The following is an 18,759-nucleotide window of genomic DNA, read 5'->3' as shown; positions in this document are numbered from 1 at the left end:
CACTGGTATACCGACCGCCAGGATGGTAACTAAAGGAATATCTGTAGCTGCTGCTCCGAGTATGTACATGTATGTTTTGGTTTGAAGACCATTGCTTTCTCCGTTACATCACATACTTTTTGAATTGCCAGTTGTCACACTTCAACTATTTAATTGAAACACAGTAGATAAATCTTTTGTGACTGCTACGTGTTTTGTAACCAAATTAGCCACCAATCGTCCCAATTTCCACCGGCCAGACTCGATTTACCTCAGCCAGTGGTGTGACCTGCCAGGGATGGCGTACGCTCTCATAGTACATAGGCTTGGTCCATTGTGGTCAGTCAGATGCTGGGGGTTCAGCAGACGTGCGTCATTATCCTGGACTCATTATTCTTTCTACTTCTAGGGGATCATATTTCCTCAAGTATTAACGGGATTAACGGCAAATATCTTCAATGCACTAATTAACTACATCTTCCTGTACGTGCTGGGCCTGGGGGTGATGTAAGTATATTGTTATACCATGTGATCCTGTGGGAATTGGGCTCATTTAGAGTTTAACGCATTTTACAAATAAAAAAAAAAACACCACAGGTGTAAAATGCGTCCAACTTCAGGCAGAAATTTTCTTTTTAAGGGTCAGGAGTTATTCCAGTGGTTGCAGTATCCGGTGATTTTCATACTGAGAGCCGTATTCAATTTGAGGCGAAAAGTCCGGATCCGCGATACTTTTTCGCCGATGACGTCATTTTCGCCTGTTTTGCTTTTACCCCGTATTCAATTTGAAAGACTTTCCGCCTAGGCGGAGTCAATGCAATGTACTAGGCGGAAATGTTTCGCCTATGAATAGCAGGCGGAAAAAAGTGCAGAATTGGGGTTTTGGGGTGCAATGTTTCGGGAACCCCCCTGCAGCCTTCAGACAGTCCTCCCAAAGGTAAACTCTGTGAAAATTAAAAAAAAAAAACACTTAAGAACACCCCAAAAAATTACTTTGAATTTGGGGGCATAAAAAAAATGTTGGGCGACAAATATAAAAACTAGCGAATATGACTCTGGGGGGGGGTCCCCAAGTACGCCCCAAGTGTTTATTTGATTGCAGGTGATTGCGGAAGGTGGATTTTGCACAATTTTTTTTAACTTCGCTTTAGCAACTTTTAAATATGCTGACCCCCATTTTCAAGTACCCCAAATTTGCTGGGAATAGTTATTTTCTGTAAAAAATACTCCTGAATACTATTCTGCACCACGTATAGAAAAACGCTATTTAGCAGCTATTCAGCCCGTTTAAAAACACCAAATACCTTCAAGCCAAATCGGGGGGTACCATAGCTAACCCCCATGTCAGAGCATCTTTTTGGGGGTGTCAGGCTGATTTCCCCAAATCTGACAATACTTTGTGCTTGTTCAAGTTTCGCCGGGTCCCGTTTTCGCGTACTTTGAAAGTGAATACGGGGTAAAGCAGGCACATGCGCGATGCTTTTCCGCCTACAAAACAGGCGAAGTAGGCGAAAAAGTCTGGGCCGCGAAAAAGTATCGCGGCTCGGCTCAAATTGAATACGGCTCTGAGTGGAGTTACCATTAAAGCTGCATCTTTTGTATCCGACCATGAGTACTAGACACTAGTGATGTCTGTTGTTTCACTAACCACAGTACGTAATATCACTGACAATGGACAGAAGGTGGCTGGAAATGATGATGATAAGTTCCGTCTCTCCCCCCAGGGGTTCGGCGTTGGCCAATACTCTATCTCAGTATTCCGAGGCGATTCTGCTATTCGCTTACATCAGGTGGAAGAAGCTTCACGTAGAGACCTGGGGAGGTACCGATGTTACATATCAACAGATTCTGGGGAAATCACTTTACGGCTGAGGGGGTCTTACATTAGGAATGTATCTATTTCACTGAACCCGATGTCAGCGTTGAAATGTACTCACAAGGGCTGGTCCTGCAGTATCGGCAGCTAACCCACCAGATACGGGATTGCGCCCGCAGGTCGATAGCGGTCAACTTCCATCTACATTTAATGCTTATTATGGATTATTATTGAGCTCGTGATTCCACACAACGCAATATCGCAATAATCGCCCGATACGGTTGAACAATAATTTGTCACCTACATTTGTCCAGCATGATATCTGTCCCATCCCCCTGGTGAAAGCTGACATGTTTAGTGCTGTGTAGGGTTATGGGCGGGGAGATTTAATGTTGTCTCAGTTTCAATCACAAGCTTTTAGTTTTCAAGGCACCAGAACAGTATTCAGTGCCTGATTAACAGGGCAGATGGGGCTGTTACTCAGGGGCCAGCACACACCGGGGGGCCTAAAATAGCTACATCACCAACATGGGGGCACTGCGGCACAATATTAACTGGGGTTTCTATGTGGCATAATGATAATTGGGGGCACTCCATTGTGTTTAATACATATGTGGTGCTGGGAGTATTAGAATATTATACTTTTTTAATAACTACGTAATTACCAGCCTATCATATAGACAATATTATTGGTGGGGGCCCCCACAGGTTAGTTGCCCCTGGACCCCCACAAACCGTAATCCGGCCCTGATGCTATAAATAGATGGGTGCATTAACATCAGATGCTTGAGTGCTAGTGTGACTGTGGGGAACGTGCCCGCCCCTCTCTTAAAATGTCTCTTTACCTGTTTGTTATGCAGAGATTTGAAAAACTTGAATACTTTTTATTAGGTAAAGTGAACCTCATGACTAGAATAGATAGGTTTTATTGTTGTTTTTTTTAAATAAAAATGTCACATTTTTGGGTCAAGTTTCCCTTTAAAATTCAATTTGCATTTACCCCTATTCGTATGACATACAGCAGGCTGGAGCATTTTGACCAATGACGAGGCTTTTGTGCAAATATGAATCGGCCGCCATATTTTTCGCCTGAAAAACTGCTGCAGACTTTGGCGCAGTAGGAGTGGTTTTGGGGTGCATGGTGTGCAGTGTGAGCCCCCTTTTGACCCTGAGGCTCGTGTGCACCACGCACCCTGCACCTATTAACAGAACAGAGTTGGCTGCATTGCATTGTGGGGGAGATGTATCAAGCATTGGAGAGAGATAAAGTACCAACCAATCGGCTCCTGTCATTTTTCAAACACTGCCTCTAAGCTGACAGTTAGACATTAATTGGTTCATACTTTATCTCTTTCCGCCCTATAACCCTCCAAGACCTGATACATATCCCCCTGTCTCTTTTACCAGTGACTTCGATCACCTGATAGAATCACAGTATATAACGTCTCAATATATCACTTGTCTTGGATTCACTGATTGAGACCTAATTACTTTGGTCACCAGGGTGGTCCTCTGCCTGCTTCGAGGACTGGGGGTCTTTCATCCGGCTTGCAATACCCAGTATGCTTATGCTCTGTATCGAATGGTGGGCATTTGAAATTGGAATCATACTGTCAGGTTAGTTAACGGAACCAGCATTATATTTGTCTGTCTCTCCATGTTGTTCTGCCTTTATTAATGCTATTCTGGCCCTCATTCAGAGCCGTACGCTCTGAGCAGAGCGCACGCTCTGAATGAGGGCCGGGCTCCATTTTCATGGAGCGTCCTCCTGGACGCTCGTATAGCTGTGGGTCACCACCCACAGGCTATACGAGCGTGAATTGTGATGGTCGCGATGGTCGAGACCATCGCGACCATCGAATTTGCGAGCCGGAGCCTGCGGTTGAGGTTTTCAACCGCAAGCTCCGGAGTGATTTTGGCTCTATCAGAGCCCAAATCACTCCCACTGACATCACTAGTGATGTCAGTGGGCCGGTTTCTGACGGGAGGCGTTCCCGTGGGAACGCCCCCGTCAGGGAGGCACGCCCCCGGCACGCCCACCAAAGGGGGCGTGCTGTCAATCAACATTGACAGCACGCCCCCTTTGATCGGACACAACGAGCGAAGGACTTTCCTTCGCTCGTCGCGTCTGGCGCATGCGCACGACGGAGCTCCCTCCGTCGTGCGCATGCTCAGTCCATAACATCGACCCACTTGCGAGCGGACAGCCGCTCGCGAGTGGGTCTGAATCAGGCCCTCTGTCTCTTTGTGTGTCTCCTAATAAATTTATATATTGCTAAATGCGTGGGTAAACAGTGTATATTATTTTGAGCAAGTCTAATTGTTTTTACTGATTGGGCTCATTTACATATTGCAAAATGCGTGGGTCAACAGTGGATATTATTTTGAGCAAGTCTAATTGTTTCTATTGATAAAGTTAATTTACATATTGCAAATTGCATGGGTACACAGTGTATATATATTTTTTTTTTTCTTTCAAAAATGTTTTTATTGAAGTCAACAAATACACTCTGGTACACAAGTAAATATGACAAGAAACAATGACATAATTACAATTTATAGCATACAGTTCACTTGTGGTTTGAGGTAATAGACTTGCCACAATTTTCTCTTTTTACCGATCAATTGAAAATTAAACAGTAATATATTATAATGACTTCAACCATAATAGAAGAAATGAAGGGGGAAGAAAGTAGATGGGTGATGGGGGGGTGGGGGGGGGATAAGTATAAGAAGAGAGAGATGGGGAAAAAAAAAAAAAAAGGGAGAAAACAAATAAATAAAAAAAACAGAGAAGAAGAGGAAATAAAGTGGGGTGGGGGTTATGAGCCATGCACTCCCAGGGTCAATCCCTCACTACTCTACTTTTATTTATGTGGGGTTTTTTTTTTTGGGTTTTTTTGGTTTTCTCTTAAGCGTAAGTTATTGGGGGGTCTTGTAGCAGTATTCTAGTTTCATACCATTGTGTTGATTTGAAACACTGTTGTATTTGTCTTTTAATCTCAGGATTTAAAGCCTCAATAAAGCTTTCCCAAATTAAGAAGAATTGTTCTGCTTTCTTTTCCTTGTTGATAGAAGAGTTGACCCAATCCATTTTGAAAATATAAAATAATTTCTCTTTGAACATGGATAATGAAGGAGGGGTAGGAGCAATCCATTGTTGCAGGATACATTTTTTAGCTACAGCCGAAATAATTAATAATAATTTTTTACAACCCTTGGAAACTCTAGTTATTCACAGTGTATATTTTGAGTAATTCAGGACATGTAAACATCTTATGTAGATGTAGAGATTGTTGTTTTCAGAGAGGGGGGCTTAGCAGCTGGCCACTGAACTTGGAAGACCCCCTAAGTTTGCAGTCCCCATCCTTTGAAGCTCGTTTAATTATTTTGACCTGTGAGACGAAGGCTTGTTTTTCTATGTGGGTGCAATCCAAGGTCCATTCCAGTACCACTTTAACTTCCTAGTAATTTGATATTCCTGCAGTTACAGCTATTCTCAAATACATATCCATGGGCAGTATTTATCGATGTATAATGGTACAATCATACGAATGGTACAAGCATAGAATTTGATTAGAACCAGATTAGAACCACATGGTCCTTTTACAAGATGACTTGTTCCCTATGGATCCATATTTTAGCCGCTCTCATGAATTACACCTTTATGTTTGGACAACCTACATTCTAGAGTGTAATCTACAATAATACTTATTTTCCCTGTCCCCTAGGAATACTTGGTGTGGAAGATCTTGGGGCTCAGTCTATCATCTACCAGATGGCTTGTATCGTCTTTATGGTAACCGTCTAGTAAGGAGTGCCGCAGGTCTGGCTGTCTGGCGCTATTATAACAAACATATTTAGGAGTTGTATGCTAACATGAAACGCGTTGTGTGTTCTATAGATGTTACCCTAACAGAGAAGATACATTGCTCTAACAGAGAACATACTGTAAATCAGCCATGAAACATGTTATGATGTTTACAAAGGTTTCCCTACAGTAATAGAGAACATTTCAGTCATGAATTTAGTTATTCAGCTGTTACCCTAAGATTACCCATGAAACGCGTGGAATCTATTTGAGGCGCTGAAGAGAATAGCCAAAATATGTTTCTCATTAAGAAAACCTTTCACATAACAGTATATAACATTGTAGTCAAGACAATATAACGACAATGTATGACCAAAATAATGAGAAATTGGCAACTTTAAATTATTCAGTCTTGATTTATGCAAAACAAGCAGTCGATTAGAGTTTATGTGCGGAAAAGCGCCTAGTCATCCGCCCAGCACATTCATAGCTAAACATCCACATCGTATTATAATCCTGCCACCATCTTACCTCAAAAATCGTGCATTCATCTAAACACAGGTGCATGTACGGAAGGGAATGGTGACAGCACACAGCTGTGTTTTCACTGAATTTTTGTAAATGACCCTTATTGACTCCAATGGGTTCCGTCATGTAGCTCTTCTACAGTGAGTGATGTGAGATGGATGATGAGGGCAGCGTCACATCACTGAATAAATACGAAAGTCAGGTGTGGCATTTTTTTTGTCGACATGACAAAGTCGACATTGTATTAATTTTGGCATCTAGACAATGACCACATGGACACTGGCAAATGTCGACATTTTGAAAATGTCGACAAAACATCCCTGGTGGACTAGTGGTGACTTACCCGGGACAGCGGCTCCAGCAGTGTCTGTTGGGTCCAGCGGTGTTGTCATGTTGACTTCCGGCGGATCATGTGTGGCTTCAGGCGGTGAGTATTGCTGACCCTAACCCCTACCCTCCCCCTGGTGCTTACCCCTCCCCTCCCACAGCCTAACCCTAACCCTCCGCTGTCAGTCTGTGCAGAACGTCAGCGTTTACATATGGACAGTTCAAAAGTCGACATTCTGCAGATGCCGACATGTTCAGTTATGTCGGCATTGTGATGACATTTTGACTGCATCCCACGAAAGACAGACAGTACAGACTGTCACATTATACTGTGACAGTCTGAACTGTCTAATACGTTAGTAGTTGCTGGCGACAGGAAAACAAGCCGAGCAATTCCACGCCATCCTAACTATGTCCTAAGAGCCAGGATTGGTGACTTTTACTCATTCGCTGGGTACAGCCCAAGGGTTCAGCTTATCAAGCGGACTAATGTTGGGGTTTTTCTGTCCTGCAGGTGCCGCTGGGTTTCAGCGTTGCAGCCAGCGTCCTTGTAGGACAGGCGCTGGGGGCCGGTGACATTGCACAAGCCAAGAGGTCCATGGTTGCTGCCCTAATAATGACAGGTAAAACATTTACTAGTGTTTAGCAGGGAAAAATGTATAATTTGAATCAGCATAAGTCTGTATTTTACTGAAAATACTGCTCATTGTCTTGAGAATAGACATTATGGACCTCATTCAGAGGCGCTCGCAAAAAGCGAGCGCTGGCTCTGAATGAGGGCAGCCGCTTTTTTTTTTTTTTACCCTGGCCTCTCGCTAAGCTGTGGGTGACCACCCACAGCTTTTGCGAGTGGCCAGGTGATGGTTGCGATTATCGCGACCATCGGGCTTGCGACGAGACCCTTGTGGTAGGGTCTCGTCTGCCGCAAGCCCCAGTGAGCTTCCTGCTCAAATAGAGCCGGAAGCTCACTACTGACATCACGAGTGATGTCAGTAGGGCCGCCCACAAACTGCAGGCGTTCCTTCAGAAACGCCTCCGTTTGACCAGCACCCCCCCTCCCCGCCTACAAAATGGGGCGAGCTGTCGATCAACATCGACAGCCTCCCCGTTTGTAGCGAGCCCCGGAGCGAGTGAATTTCTCACTCGCTACGGGGCTTGCGCACGTGCGCGGCGCGTGCACAGTGCCCCACCACTGACCCGCTTGCGAGCGGGTCTGAATGAGGTCCTATGTTCTCAGTTGCACCTCGGGTAGGATAATGGTACAAGCCGGGATATCTATAAAGGCTGGATCTCAGCATTATAGCTGCAATTAGCAACCAATCCTCCAGAGCAACTAACGGGCTGTTTCTGGGTAGGGAGCAAAGCAATAAAAGCAGGTAACTTTGCAATTGGACCAAACCACGCTGCAATACAAGGGGGGCAAATACATTTATTATTTTGCATGTGGGGTAAATACCAGCTGCTTTTGCATGTAGCCCACAGATGCATCACAAGGGGGGTGCGGGCCACACCTGGCTGTCACCAGCCGAGGGGTGGCAGTAAAGTCCACCGCAGTGACAGGAGCCATGTGCTGCATTACGTGCAGCACTCGGCTCCTAGCACAGTGAGGGAGCCGGCACTTCACACAGGCTGGTGACCGAGGCCAGCCTGCACCTCCCGCACCCCCGGTGTGGAAAAAAACAGGGGTTCGGCCTGTGAGGCCACGCCCCCTTATTAGCACATAACCCCTCCCACATCTAATTCCCTCTGCACATCTTACATCTGCCCTATCTACAGGGCTACATGGTTTTACTATGGTGCAAACTAAGTTACTGGGTCTTTCTGGATTAGCTCTCAATTCACAATCTGCCCCTGTATGTAAGTTCTACAAAATGTAGTTTAAGAATGTGATTGGTTGATGTAGGTCACAACAACACCTCTCCTGTGCAACCGTTTTCATATATCCCCCCCCCTCTCCCCCCATTGTGTTAAAATGAAATATATTGTGCAGATCTCTTCCGCTGAATAAGAATGCAGATTTCCGGGCTTGTGATATATGGTTTGTTCATAACAGTAGTCTTCCATTTTGTCTAAGCACTGTTGCAAGGTGCTCACAATGAGATACCGCTCCTGATTGGCTGATTGCAACTCATCTGCGGAAAAAATGTGCTTCGGTACCATTGACGCACATCGATGGTGCCATCGGTACCATCGATGCACATCGGCCCGTCACGCACAATTACAGCAGGGCTGACCCGTTGCAGATTTTACAAGTCCCGTCGCACGCAGTGAGTACTCAGGGGGAGCGTGCAATCTCGGTGGCTAATTTATGCACGCCCATGTAACGGTGTTCCAACGGACAGGCACTCCGGTGTTTCTCCGACCACTCCCCCGTCACCACCCCCAAATGCTCACGGCCTGTCACTCGCTCTGCGATTGTTTCCTGTCTTCGAGCGTGACCGCAGTGCGATCGCCGTGCATGCGGAGTGCGACTCATACGCATGTGCAATGGCTAGCAATCGCTCAATATGCGTACGCAGTTGCAATTGCCATCCTTGTGGAATCAGGCCCTCTGTCTTTGAAGTGAAAGGGGTTATCAATTCAATCTCTATAGAGCAGTCCTGATGATTCATTTGTTTTTGATTTTTTTATTTTTTTTTCTTAGCACGGACCACGTGTTTTTTTTTTAGGGTGATTTCTTTGGGCAGTTGAGGTTGTGGTTTCTGTAACTGCAGGTTCGTGTATTTTTATGTTTGAAAATGGCGGCTTTTCTGAGATTTTATCTCTAATACGCAATATGATTTGCAACTCAATGAAAGAAAATCGTTGAAAAGGTGCCATTTAACAAAATTGCACTCCAGTACATTTGCCCATAAGTCTGCACATGCAGCCCTGTCCTCACTAACACATCACTCATCTCTGTGCTGCTGGGGACACTGCTCCTCCCACCGTATAACTCTGTGTGTGGCTTCCTGCTGCCCCCATTCCCCTCCTCACATCATGTCACTGCTCCTGTCACATGCAGCCCTGTCCTCACTAACACATCACTCATCTCCTGATATACTCTGTGCTGCGGGGGACCCTGCTCCTCCCACTATATAACTCTCAGTCTGTAGCTTCCTGCTGCCCCCATTCCCCTCCTCACATCATGTCACTGCCCCTGTCACATGCAGGCCTGTCCTCACTTACACATCACTCATCTCCTGATATACTCTGTGCTGCTGGGGACCCTGCTCCTTCCACTATATAACTCTCAGTCTGTGGCTTCCTGCTGCGTCCATTCCCCTCCTCACATCATGTCACTGCCCTGTCACATGCAGCTCTGTCCTCACTAACACATCACTCATCTCCTGATATACTCTGTGCTGCTGGGGACCCTGCTCCTCCCACTATATAACTCTGTCTGTGGCTTCCTGCTGCCTCCATTCCCCTCCACACATCATGTCACTGCCCCTGTCACATGTAGCCCTGTCCTCACTAACACATCACTCCTCTCCTGATATACTCTGTGCTGCTGGGGCCCCTGCTCCTCCCACTATATAACTCTCAGTCTGTGGCTTCCTGCTGCCTCCATTCCCCTCCTCACATCATGTCACTGCCCCTGTCACACGCAGCCCTGTCCTCACTAACACATCACTCATCTCCTGATATACTCTGTGCTGCTGGGGACCCTGCTCCTTCCCCTATATACCTCTCAGTCTGTGGCTTCCTGCTGCCTCCATTCCCCTCCTCACTGTGCAGTATGAAATTTCTGATGATCATGGCTACAGCTATGTCTCACCTCGCCTTCTGCCATGTTATTATTGTTGCAGAGATGTGTGCTCTGGCGTGTTGTATTCTGCTCGTCAGCCTGAAGGACGTGATCGCCTACATTTATACCTCGGAACAGTAAGTCGGCCATTTTTCAGGTTTCCATTTCTTAAAAGGATTGAGCTCTCTCCATTTGAGGCTTCAATGCAAATGCTCTGGCCTCTCACATGCTGACTATTTCCATGCACTCTTCCCAGCGGATAGGAAGCTCTGTGGGGCTACTTGAGCAAGCATTGGCCCTACTCAGTAGAAAGTGAGGGAGGGTGATTCTCCCTGCACCAGTCTGTGCTACAGGACAGGGCAATGCTGTGTTCTGCTGCTGCCCAAACCCATTACCTCAGAGAAAAACAGGGGTATTGGGAGAGTGGCTGCAGTTCTGTCACTGGGTTTGGGGACACAGTGCACCTCTCCAGGTACAAAGGGAGCGACAAGTGCAAGCTACGTACAACTGTAAACACAACCTCATGGCGTGCGTAGGTTTCAGTGCCACCATTTTGCACAAAGACGCACCTTTTACGTTTTACAAATGCAGTTACATGGCAGTGACCCCATAATAGGCAGGGTGGATGCTGTTTTATAGTTGGGCACCAAGGGGGAGATGTATTAACGGCGACATCGCCGATGCGGTACATCCCCCTTGATTTCGCGTACATACCGCGGTTCATTACCGCGGTATGTACCAAGGATTTCGCAAAGGACCGCTCTCTCGATGAGAGCTGTCCCTTGCGATGCTGCCGGGCAGAGGGACTTCCGGGTTTAACACCCAGAAGTCCTTCTGCGCATGCGCAGAAGGCCGCGGGGCCGCGGGGGCTCATGGGAGGGATCCGATCGGATCCCTCCCAGCCCCGAGCGTTGCGTTAAGAAGCCCATAGGCTTCTATTGGGTAACGCCACATTCAGGTGGCGTTACCTAGCGATGCGACTGCATTCTGCTGCTTAATACATACGGGGAATGCGGTAAAACCCCCGAAAACTGCATTTTCGGGGGTTTTACCGCATTTTTGCCGTTAATACATCTCCCCCCAAGTATCTAACAATGAGAATCAGGGCAGGAGGTTGCAAATCCATTAACTCAGACACAAAGGAGGGTCTCTTGGGCAGCAATAGTATAGACCAGGCCTGGCCAACCTGTGGCTCTCCAGCTGTTCAGACACTACAAGTCCCAGCATGCCTTGCCACAGTTTTGCTATTAGGGAATGCTAAAACTCTGGCAAGGCATGCTGGGACTTGTAGCTTCAAATATGCTGGAGAGCCACAGGTTGGCCAGGCCTGATATAGACGGACATCGAGGGGTGTAAAGATGGACACTTTGCTGGCCTGCCGGAGATTATAATGAAGTTAACTAGTGACATACGGATGAACGTATCTGCTCTTTCCATAGGGTTATAGTGAAACTGGTCAGCTACGTGCTTCCCGTCTACGCCGGAAGTCATCTCTTCGATGGATGTGTGGTGAGAATACCGCTAAAATATCCAAATCTGTTTTGCACTGTGACATTCCCAATAGCGATGGCGTGCGCAGTTCCAGGCTGCGCGTGCAAACCGTCCTTGTGCAAAGATATTTCTGGATCTGGCATACACTGTATATCATCCAGCATTCGAAATCCAGCCAGGCAATTTTACGAAGGCTTCTGAGCGTCGCACAAAAAAATGTGTAAAAAATTTTTTTTAATTGACATCATTATATTAGTACTGGTAGAGTGAAACCCAGTGTAATGTTATCACCATATCACGTCATAAGCCCCTTATATACCACATCTCATTTGTTTTTGTCTTTTGACCCAAAAGTCCCGCCAGGTCACCTTGGCGAAGTCGCCCGGCCTTTGCTAGAGCTCAAAGTTTGGATTAAAATCACTTTCCATTGCAACGTAGGGGAGTTTATCAAGTGTTATAGTGCTCTTAAGGGGTTTATACTATTTCGGCATCCAGCTTTACCAAGCAAGTCTCCTGTGAGTAGATGAATTTATTAACATTTGCTGTCCGGCCCCAAAGATTCATTTTTCTTGTTTCACATATTCCGACATTTTGGAACGTATTTTCCAGGGCTACTCACGAAGGGGCGGGATGCGGGATGCAGGCTCCGGTAAAAGTCCGGCTTGGCGAAGAGTAAGACTTAAAGCGGCAATCATTTGCAGCTTGCATGCAGCTCGGTTTTGCCTTTAAAATGATTGGTGCTTTAAAAATATGGGAACACGTGCATGATTCCCGCAGCGGCCCCCCAGGTGTAGGATAACTCCAACCTAAAATACAATTTAGCCAAAATCTCTCTCTCGCCCCAACTAACAGAACTGTGGACATTGATTGGCAATTACTGTACAGTCACTTATCAGAGCGTACCCCTGTCATAGCTACCAGGCCTCTTGCCCGAGGGCTGACAATCGGATAAAAATAGGAGGTTCACTCTGCCCTGTTTGGATTTGAAACGTTTCTCGTTGCCAATACCTGGAACAGGGGTGTGGCATAAACAGTCAACAGTATAAAGGTCAAAGTTCGATTTGGTTTTGAATGTCGACAGTAAGAAGTTTGACATGGCCATTAGGTCAACCGTCATTCTGTAGATATGCATGTAGATCAACAGTGTTAAATGGAAGTTATCTTTGAGGGACAGTGTTAAATGGTCGACAGTCAAAAGGTCGACATTTCACATGTCGACACATTATTTTATTTTAGCCTAAACCTAGCCCTAAAAATCATGGAAAAACAACACGTAGACATTTTAGTGTCAGCATATTCAATATAAACCTTTTGACGGTCAACCATTTTACCCTGTCGACATAAATACATGTCTACAGAATGATGGTCGATATAATGACCATGTTGACCTTTGTGCTGTTGACATTCAGAATGCGTCGAACGTCTGAATGTCGACCTTTTTTAATTGGAGACGTGTTGACTGGCAACCCCCGGAACAGAGGCAAATACATTTTGTGTGGTAGTCAGTTTATTTCAGCCCATGTACATAACTGGTTGTCATTCTAGGCCACGTGCGGAGGAATTCTACGTGGCACTGGAAAGCAGAAGGTTGGAGCCATTTTTAATGCCGTTGGCTATTATGTTCTCGGCCTTCCCGTGGGAATCTCACTGATGTTTGCAGCTAAGATCGGCATAATAGGTAAGGTATTTCTCTGTTACTAATATGGATGTTCTGCAGAATAATGTGGCGCTAAAACCCTGTGACATGTGGGCCTGATTCAGAGCTGAACGCTCTGAGCAGAACGCTCGCTCTGAATCAGGGCCCTCCTCCATGAAAATGGAGCGTCCTCCTGGATGCTCGTATAGCTGTGGGTGACCACCCACAGCTATAGCGAGCGTCCATGATGATGGTCGCGATGGTCAAAGACCATCGGGCTTGCGACGAGACCCTGCGGTAGGGTCTCGCTGTCGCAAGCCCAGGAGTGATTTTGGCTCTATCACAGCCAAAGTCACTCCCACTGACATCATTACTGATGTCAGTGGGGCCGGACTCAGACGGTAGGCGTTCCCATGGGAACGGCTCCGTCTGGCCGCCACGCCCCCGGCACGCCCACCAAAGGGGGCGTGCTGTCAGTCACCATCGACAGCACGCCCCCTTTGGTGCGAGACCCCGAGCGACGTATTTCTCGGCGCTCGCCGGGTCTCGCGCATGCGCACGACGGAGCTCCCTCCGTCGTGCGCATGCGCAGTATCACAACATCGACCCGCTAGCGAGCGAAATTTGCTCGCGAGCGGGTCTGAATGACCCCCAGTATTCATACCTTTTAAAGGTGATAGATAGAAAACATGCATCTACTTACTTCACGTCGGCTTGTTTCCATGGTGATGTTGCTAATAAAGATTAGTTATTAACAACTAGCTGTCAAATGGCAGCAACAGTGTTTATCTGAGTTTTCAATAGCCAATTTCAGGCTGAAGTATTTTAAGTGTCAGGCATTTTTACAGTCATTTCTGTTTCCCGGAACGATTATTTCAATTGCGCAGTTTTATTTTTCACTGGATGAGTACAGTAGAGTATTGACGGGGATAAACTGTAGCTGGTGAATTTTGGACTTGGCGATTACTAGGAATGCTGAATTATCAGCGTGTTTGCCAATTCCGTTTCTGTGTGTTCCCAGATAACCCCTCGCTGTTTGTCCTCAGGGTTCTGGGTGGGAATTTTGCTCTGCGCATTTATACAAAGCATCACGTTCCTTGTCTTTGTATTTAAGATCGACTGGAACAAGTCATCGCAGGAGGTCAGTTTTCACTTATTTCTCTACGGCGTCTTAAAAGCAGTAAATAGACTATGGAGGGGCCCAGACTTACACCCTTCCTTCTATTTCAGGCGCAAGAACGAGCCAAAGAGAGGAGAACTAAGACGCAAGACCTCGACGGCAAGTCAGACACTTACCAGAGTGCAACCGCGACGGGTACGTGAGTCTCCCCCTCCCAGCACTACGGCCTGAGGTATCGTTGTTTAGGCATTTGTGGTTTGAGGGCCTGATTCAGAACCGGACAGTAATGCAATCGGAACGGCATACACTTAAGGATCGCAGTTGCTATAATATGCTAATACTTTCCAAAGCTTAACTGAGCATAGGGACGCCCCCTGCTGCCTTCTCATATCTGTACGACAACGACGTGCAACAGCATAAACATCGGTACCATCGACGCAGTCACGCAGCATGCAAGGCAAGTCTGACCAGCCGCAACCCTGCAGCTCTCCTAACACGCAGAGCGCTCTCATGCTGCGCAGGAAATTGCAGCGGCTAATTTATGCACGCCCACGAAACGGCGTTTAAACGGGCAGACACGCCTACGTTCTTCTAACCACCCCTCCAGCCCCAAACGCTGACTACCTGTCACTCACTTTGCGAGTGATTCCTATGTACCAGAGTAATCGCAGTGTAATCGCTGCACGTGCGCAGCACGTCATTCGCACATGCGCAATAGCTCATTTTGTGAAAATATTAGCATTGCGTCGTCTCTGAATCAGGTCGCGAGTACGGACAGACCCCCAGGTACTTAAAAGACAATAGTGCTGATACAAAATAAAAGTTCTTATTAGAAGCAAAGATCCAAAAAACTAAAATTATAACAAGAAAAAGCAAATCTTATCTTGCTGTGTGCAAGCTATTGTCCTCTGTTATCAGCTGCCTGGGGCTCAACCTTACAGTGTCAGATCCCTACCTGGACGTTGCACCCAAGCTGATGAACTTTTTAACATGGGTGCACTTTACCTGAACATAGATAATAGTGGCAAACGCAGGATTTCCAGAGGGGGGTTCCAAATGCTTAATTTTAGAGTGAGTGTGGCCTGTCAATGAAGAGGGCAGAATTAGTACTTATCCAGCTTTAATAAGCATCATACATAGTGTATTGTGTGTAATAATTCCAGCATATACAGGACCAGCGATCACAGTAACCCATTATATGTGTCATACATAGTGTATTGTGTGTCATAATTCCAGAATATACAGGACCAGTGATCACAGTAACCCATTATATGTGTCATACATAGTGTATTGTGTGTCATAATTCCAGCATATACAGGACCAGAGATCACAGTAACCCATTATATGTGTCATACATAGTGTATTGTGTGTCATAATTCCATCATATACAGGACCAGTGATCACAGTAACCCATTATATGTGTCATACATAGTGTATTGTGTGTCATAATTCCAGCATATACAGGACCAGCGATCACAGTAACCCATTATATGTGTCATACATAGTGTATTGTGTGTCATAATTCCAGCATATACAGGACCAGTGATCACAGTAACCCATTATATGTGTCATACATAGTGTATTGTGTGTCATAATTCCAGCATATACAGGACCAGCGATCACAGTAACCCATTATATGTGTCATACATAGTGTATTGTGTGTCATAATTCCAGCATATACAGGACCAGTGATCACAGTAACCCATTATATGTGTCATACATAGTGTATTGTGTGTCATAATTCCAGCATATACAGGACCAGTGATCACAGTAACCCATTATATGTGTCATACATAGTGTATTGTGTGTCATAATTCCAGCATATACAGGACCAGAGATCACAGTAACCCATTATATGTGTCATACATAGTGTATTGTGTGTCATAATTCCAGCATATACAGGACCAGAGATCACAGTAACCCATTATATGTGTCATACATAGTGTATTGTGTGTCATAATTCCAGCATATACAGGACCAGTGATCACAGTAACCCATTATATGTGTCATACATAGTGTATTGTGTGTCATAATTCCAGCATATACAGGACCAGCGATCACAGTAACCCATTATATGTGTCATACATAGTGTATTGTGTGTCATAATTCCAGCATATACAGGACCAGCGATCACAGTAACCCATTATATGTGTCATACATAGTGTATTGTGTGTCATAATCCCAGCATATACAGGACCAGCGATCACAGTAACCCATTATATGTGTCATACATAGTGTATTGTGTGTCATAATTCCAGCATATACAGGACCAGAGATCACAGTAACCCATTATATGTGTCATACATAGTGTATTGTGTGTCATAATTCCAGCATATACAGGACCAGCGATCACAGTATCCCATTATATGTGTCATACATAGTGTATTGTGTGTCATAATTCCAGCATATACAGGACCAGTGATCACAGTAACCCATTATATGTGTCATACATAGTGTATTGTGTGTCATAATTCCAGCATATACAGGACCAGCGATCACAGTAACCCATTATATGTGTCATACATAGTGTATTGTGTGTCATAATTCCAGCATATACAGGACCAGCGATCACAGTAACCCATTATATGTGTCATACATAGTGTATTGTGTGTCATAATCCCAGCATATACAGGACCAGCGATCACAGTAACCCATTATATGTGTCATACATAGTGTATTGTGTGTCATAATTCCAGCATATACAGGACCAGAGATCACAGTAACCCATTATATGTGTCATACATAGTGTATTGTGTGTCATAATTCCAGCATATACAGGACCAGCGATCACAGTATCCCATTATATATGTCATACATAGTGTATTGTGTGTCATAATTCCAGCATATACAGGACCAGTGATCACAGTAACCCATTATATGTGTCATACATAGTGTATTGTGTGTCATAATTCCAGCATATACAGGACCAGCGATCACAGTAACCCATTATATGTGTCATACATAGTGTATTGTGTGTCATAATTCCAGCATATACAGGACCAGCGATCACAGTAACCCATTATATGTGTCATACATAGTGTATTGTGTGTCATAATCCCAGCATATACAGGACCAGCGATCACAGTAACCCATTATATGTGTCATACATAGTGTATTGTGTGTCATAATTCCAGCATATACAGGACCAGAGATCACAGTAACCCATTATATGTGTCATACATAGTGTATTGTGTGTCATAATTCCAGCATATACAGGACCAGCGATCACAGTATCCCATTATATATGTCATACATAGTGTATTGTGTGTCATAATTCCAGCATATACAGGACCAGTGATCACAGTAACCCATTATATGTGTCATACATAGTGTATTGTGTGTCATAATTCCAGCATATACAGGACCAGCGATCACAGTAACCCATTATATGTGTCATACATAGTGTATTGTGTGTCATAATCCCAGCATATACAGGACCAGCGATCACAGTAACCCATTATATGTGTCATACATAGTGTATTGTGTGTCATAATTCCAGCATATACAGGACCAGCGATCACAGTAACCCATTATATATGTCATACATAGTGTATTGTGTGTCATAATTCCAGCATATACAGGACCAGTGATCACAGTAACCCATTATATGTGTCATACATAGTGTATTGTGTGTCATAATTCCAGCATATACAGGACCAGTGATCACAGTAACCCATTATATGTGTCATACATAGTGTATTGTGTGTCATAATTCCAGCATATACAGGACCAGAGATCACAGTAACCCATTATATGTGTCATACATAGTGTATTGTGTGTCATAATTCCAGCATATACAGGACCAGAGATCACAGTAACCCATTATATGTGTCATACATAGTGTATTGTGTGTCATAATTCCAGCATATACAGGACCAGTGATCACAGTAACCCATTATATGTGTCATACATAGTGTATTGTGTGTCATAATTCCAGCATATACAGGACCAGCGATCACAGTAACCCATTATATGTGTCATACATAGTGTATTGTGTGTCATAATTCCAGCATATACAGGACCAGCGATCACAGTAACCCATTATATGTGTCATACATAGTGTATTGTGTGTCATAATCCCAGCATATACAGGACCAGCGATCACAGTAACCCATTATATGTGTCATACATAGTGTATTGTGTGTCATAATTCCAGCATATACAGGACCAGAGATCACAGTAACCCATTATATGTGTCATACATAGTGTATTGTGTGTCATAATTCCAGCATATACAGGACCAGCGATCACAGTATCCCATTATATGTGTCATACATAGTGTATTGTGTGTCATAATTCCAGCATATACAGGACCAGTGAT

The 18,759-nt window shown here is 44.9% G+C and overlaps 1 protein-coding gene across 4 annotated transcripts in view; it reads left to right on the top strand.

Annotated features, from left to right (window-relative positions):
* The window catches only part of LOC148542339 (multidrug and toxin extrusion protein 1-like), a 42,581-nt gene that overhangs the window by 19,425 nt on the left and 4,397 nt on the right, over positions 1-18,759 (top strand). For 2 of the 4 annotated variants that reach the window (XM_088470329.1, XM_088470352.1), the window contains 10 exons: positions 389-486; positions 1,704-1,801; positions 3,299-3,412; positions 5,527-5,594; positions 6,976-7,084; positions 10,253-10,328; positions 11,631-11,700; positions 13,228-13,360; positions 14,365-14,459; positions 14,549-14,633. In XM_088470329.1, the coding sequence (XP_088326455.1) occupies positions 389-486; positions 1,704-1,801; positions 3,299-3,412; positions 5,527-5,594; positions 6,976-7,084; positions 10,253-10,328; positions 11,631-11,700; positions 13,228-13,360; positions 14,365-14,459; positions 14,549-14,633 (946 nt within the window). Of the gene's footprint in view, positions 1-388; positions 487-1,703; positions 1,802-3,298; positions 3,413-5,526; positions 5,595-6,975; positions 7,085-10,252; positions 10,329-11,630; positions 11,701-13,227; positions 13,361-14,339; positions 14,460-14,548; positions 14,634-18,759 lie in introns of those variants that run through there. The other 2 variants (XR_015878246.1, XM_088470339.1) reach the window with 2 other exon arrangements.

The sequence above is a fragment of the Taudactylus pleione genome, unplaced genomic scaffold, assembly GCF_031769625.1.
Source record: "Taudactylus pleione unplaced genomic scaffold, aTauple2 ptg000013l, whole genome shotgun sequence".
Taxonomy (NCBI): domain Eukaryota; kingdom Metazoa; phylum Chordata; class Amphibia; order Anura; family Myobatrachidae; genus Taudactylus; species Taudactylus pleione.
Note: the sequence above shows the minus strand (reverse complement) of the source record. Positions and strands in the feature narration are given on the sequence as shown.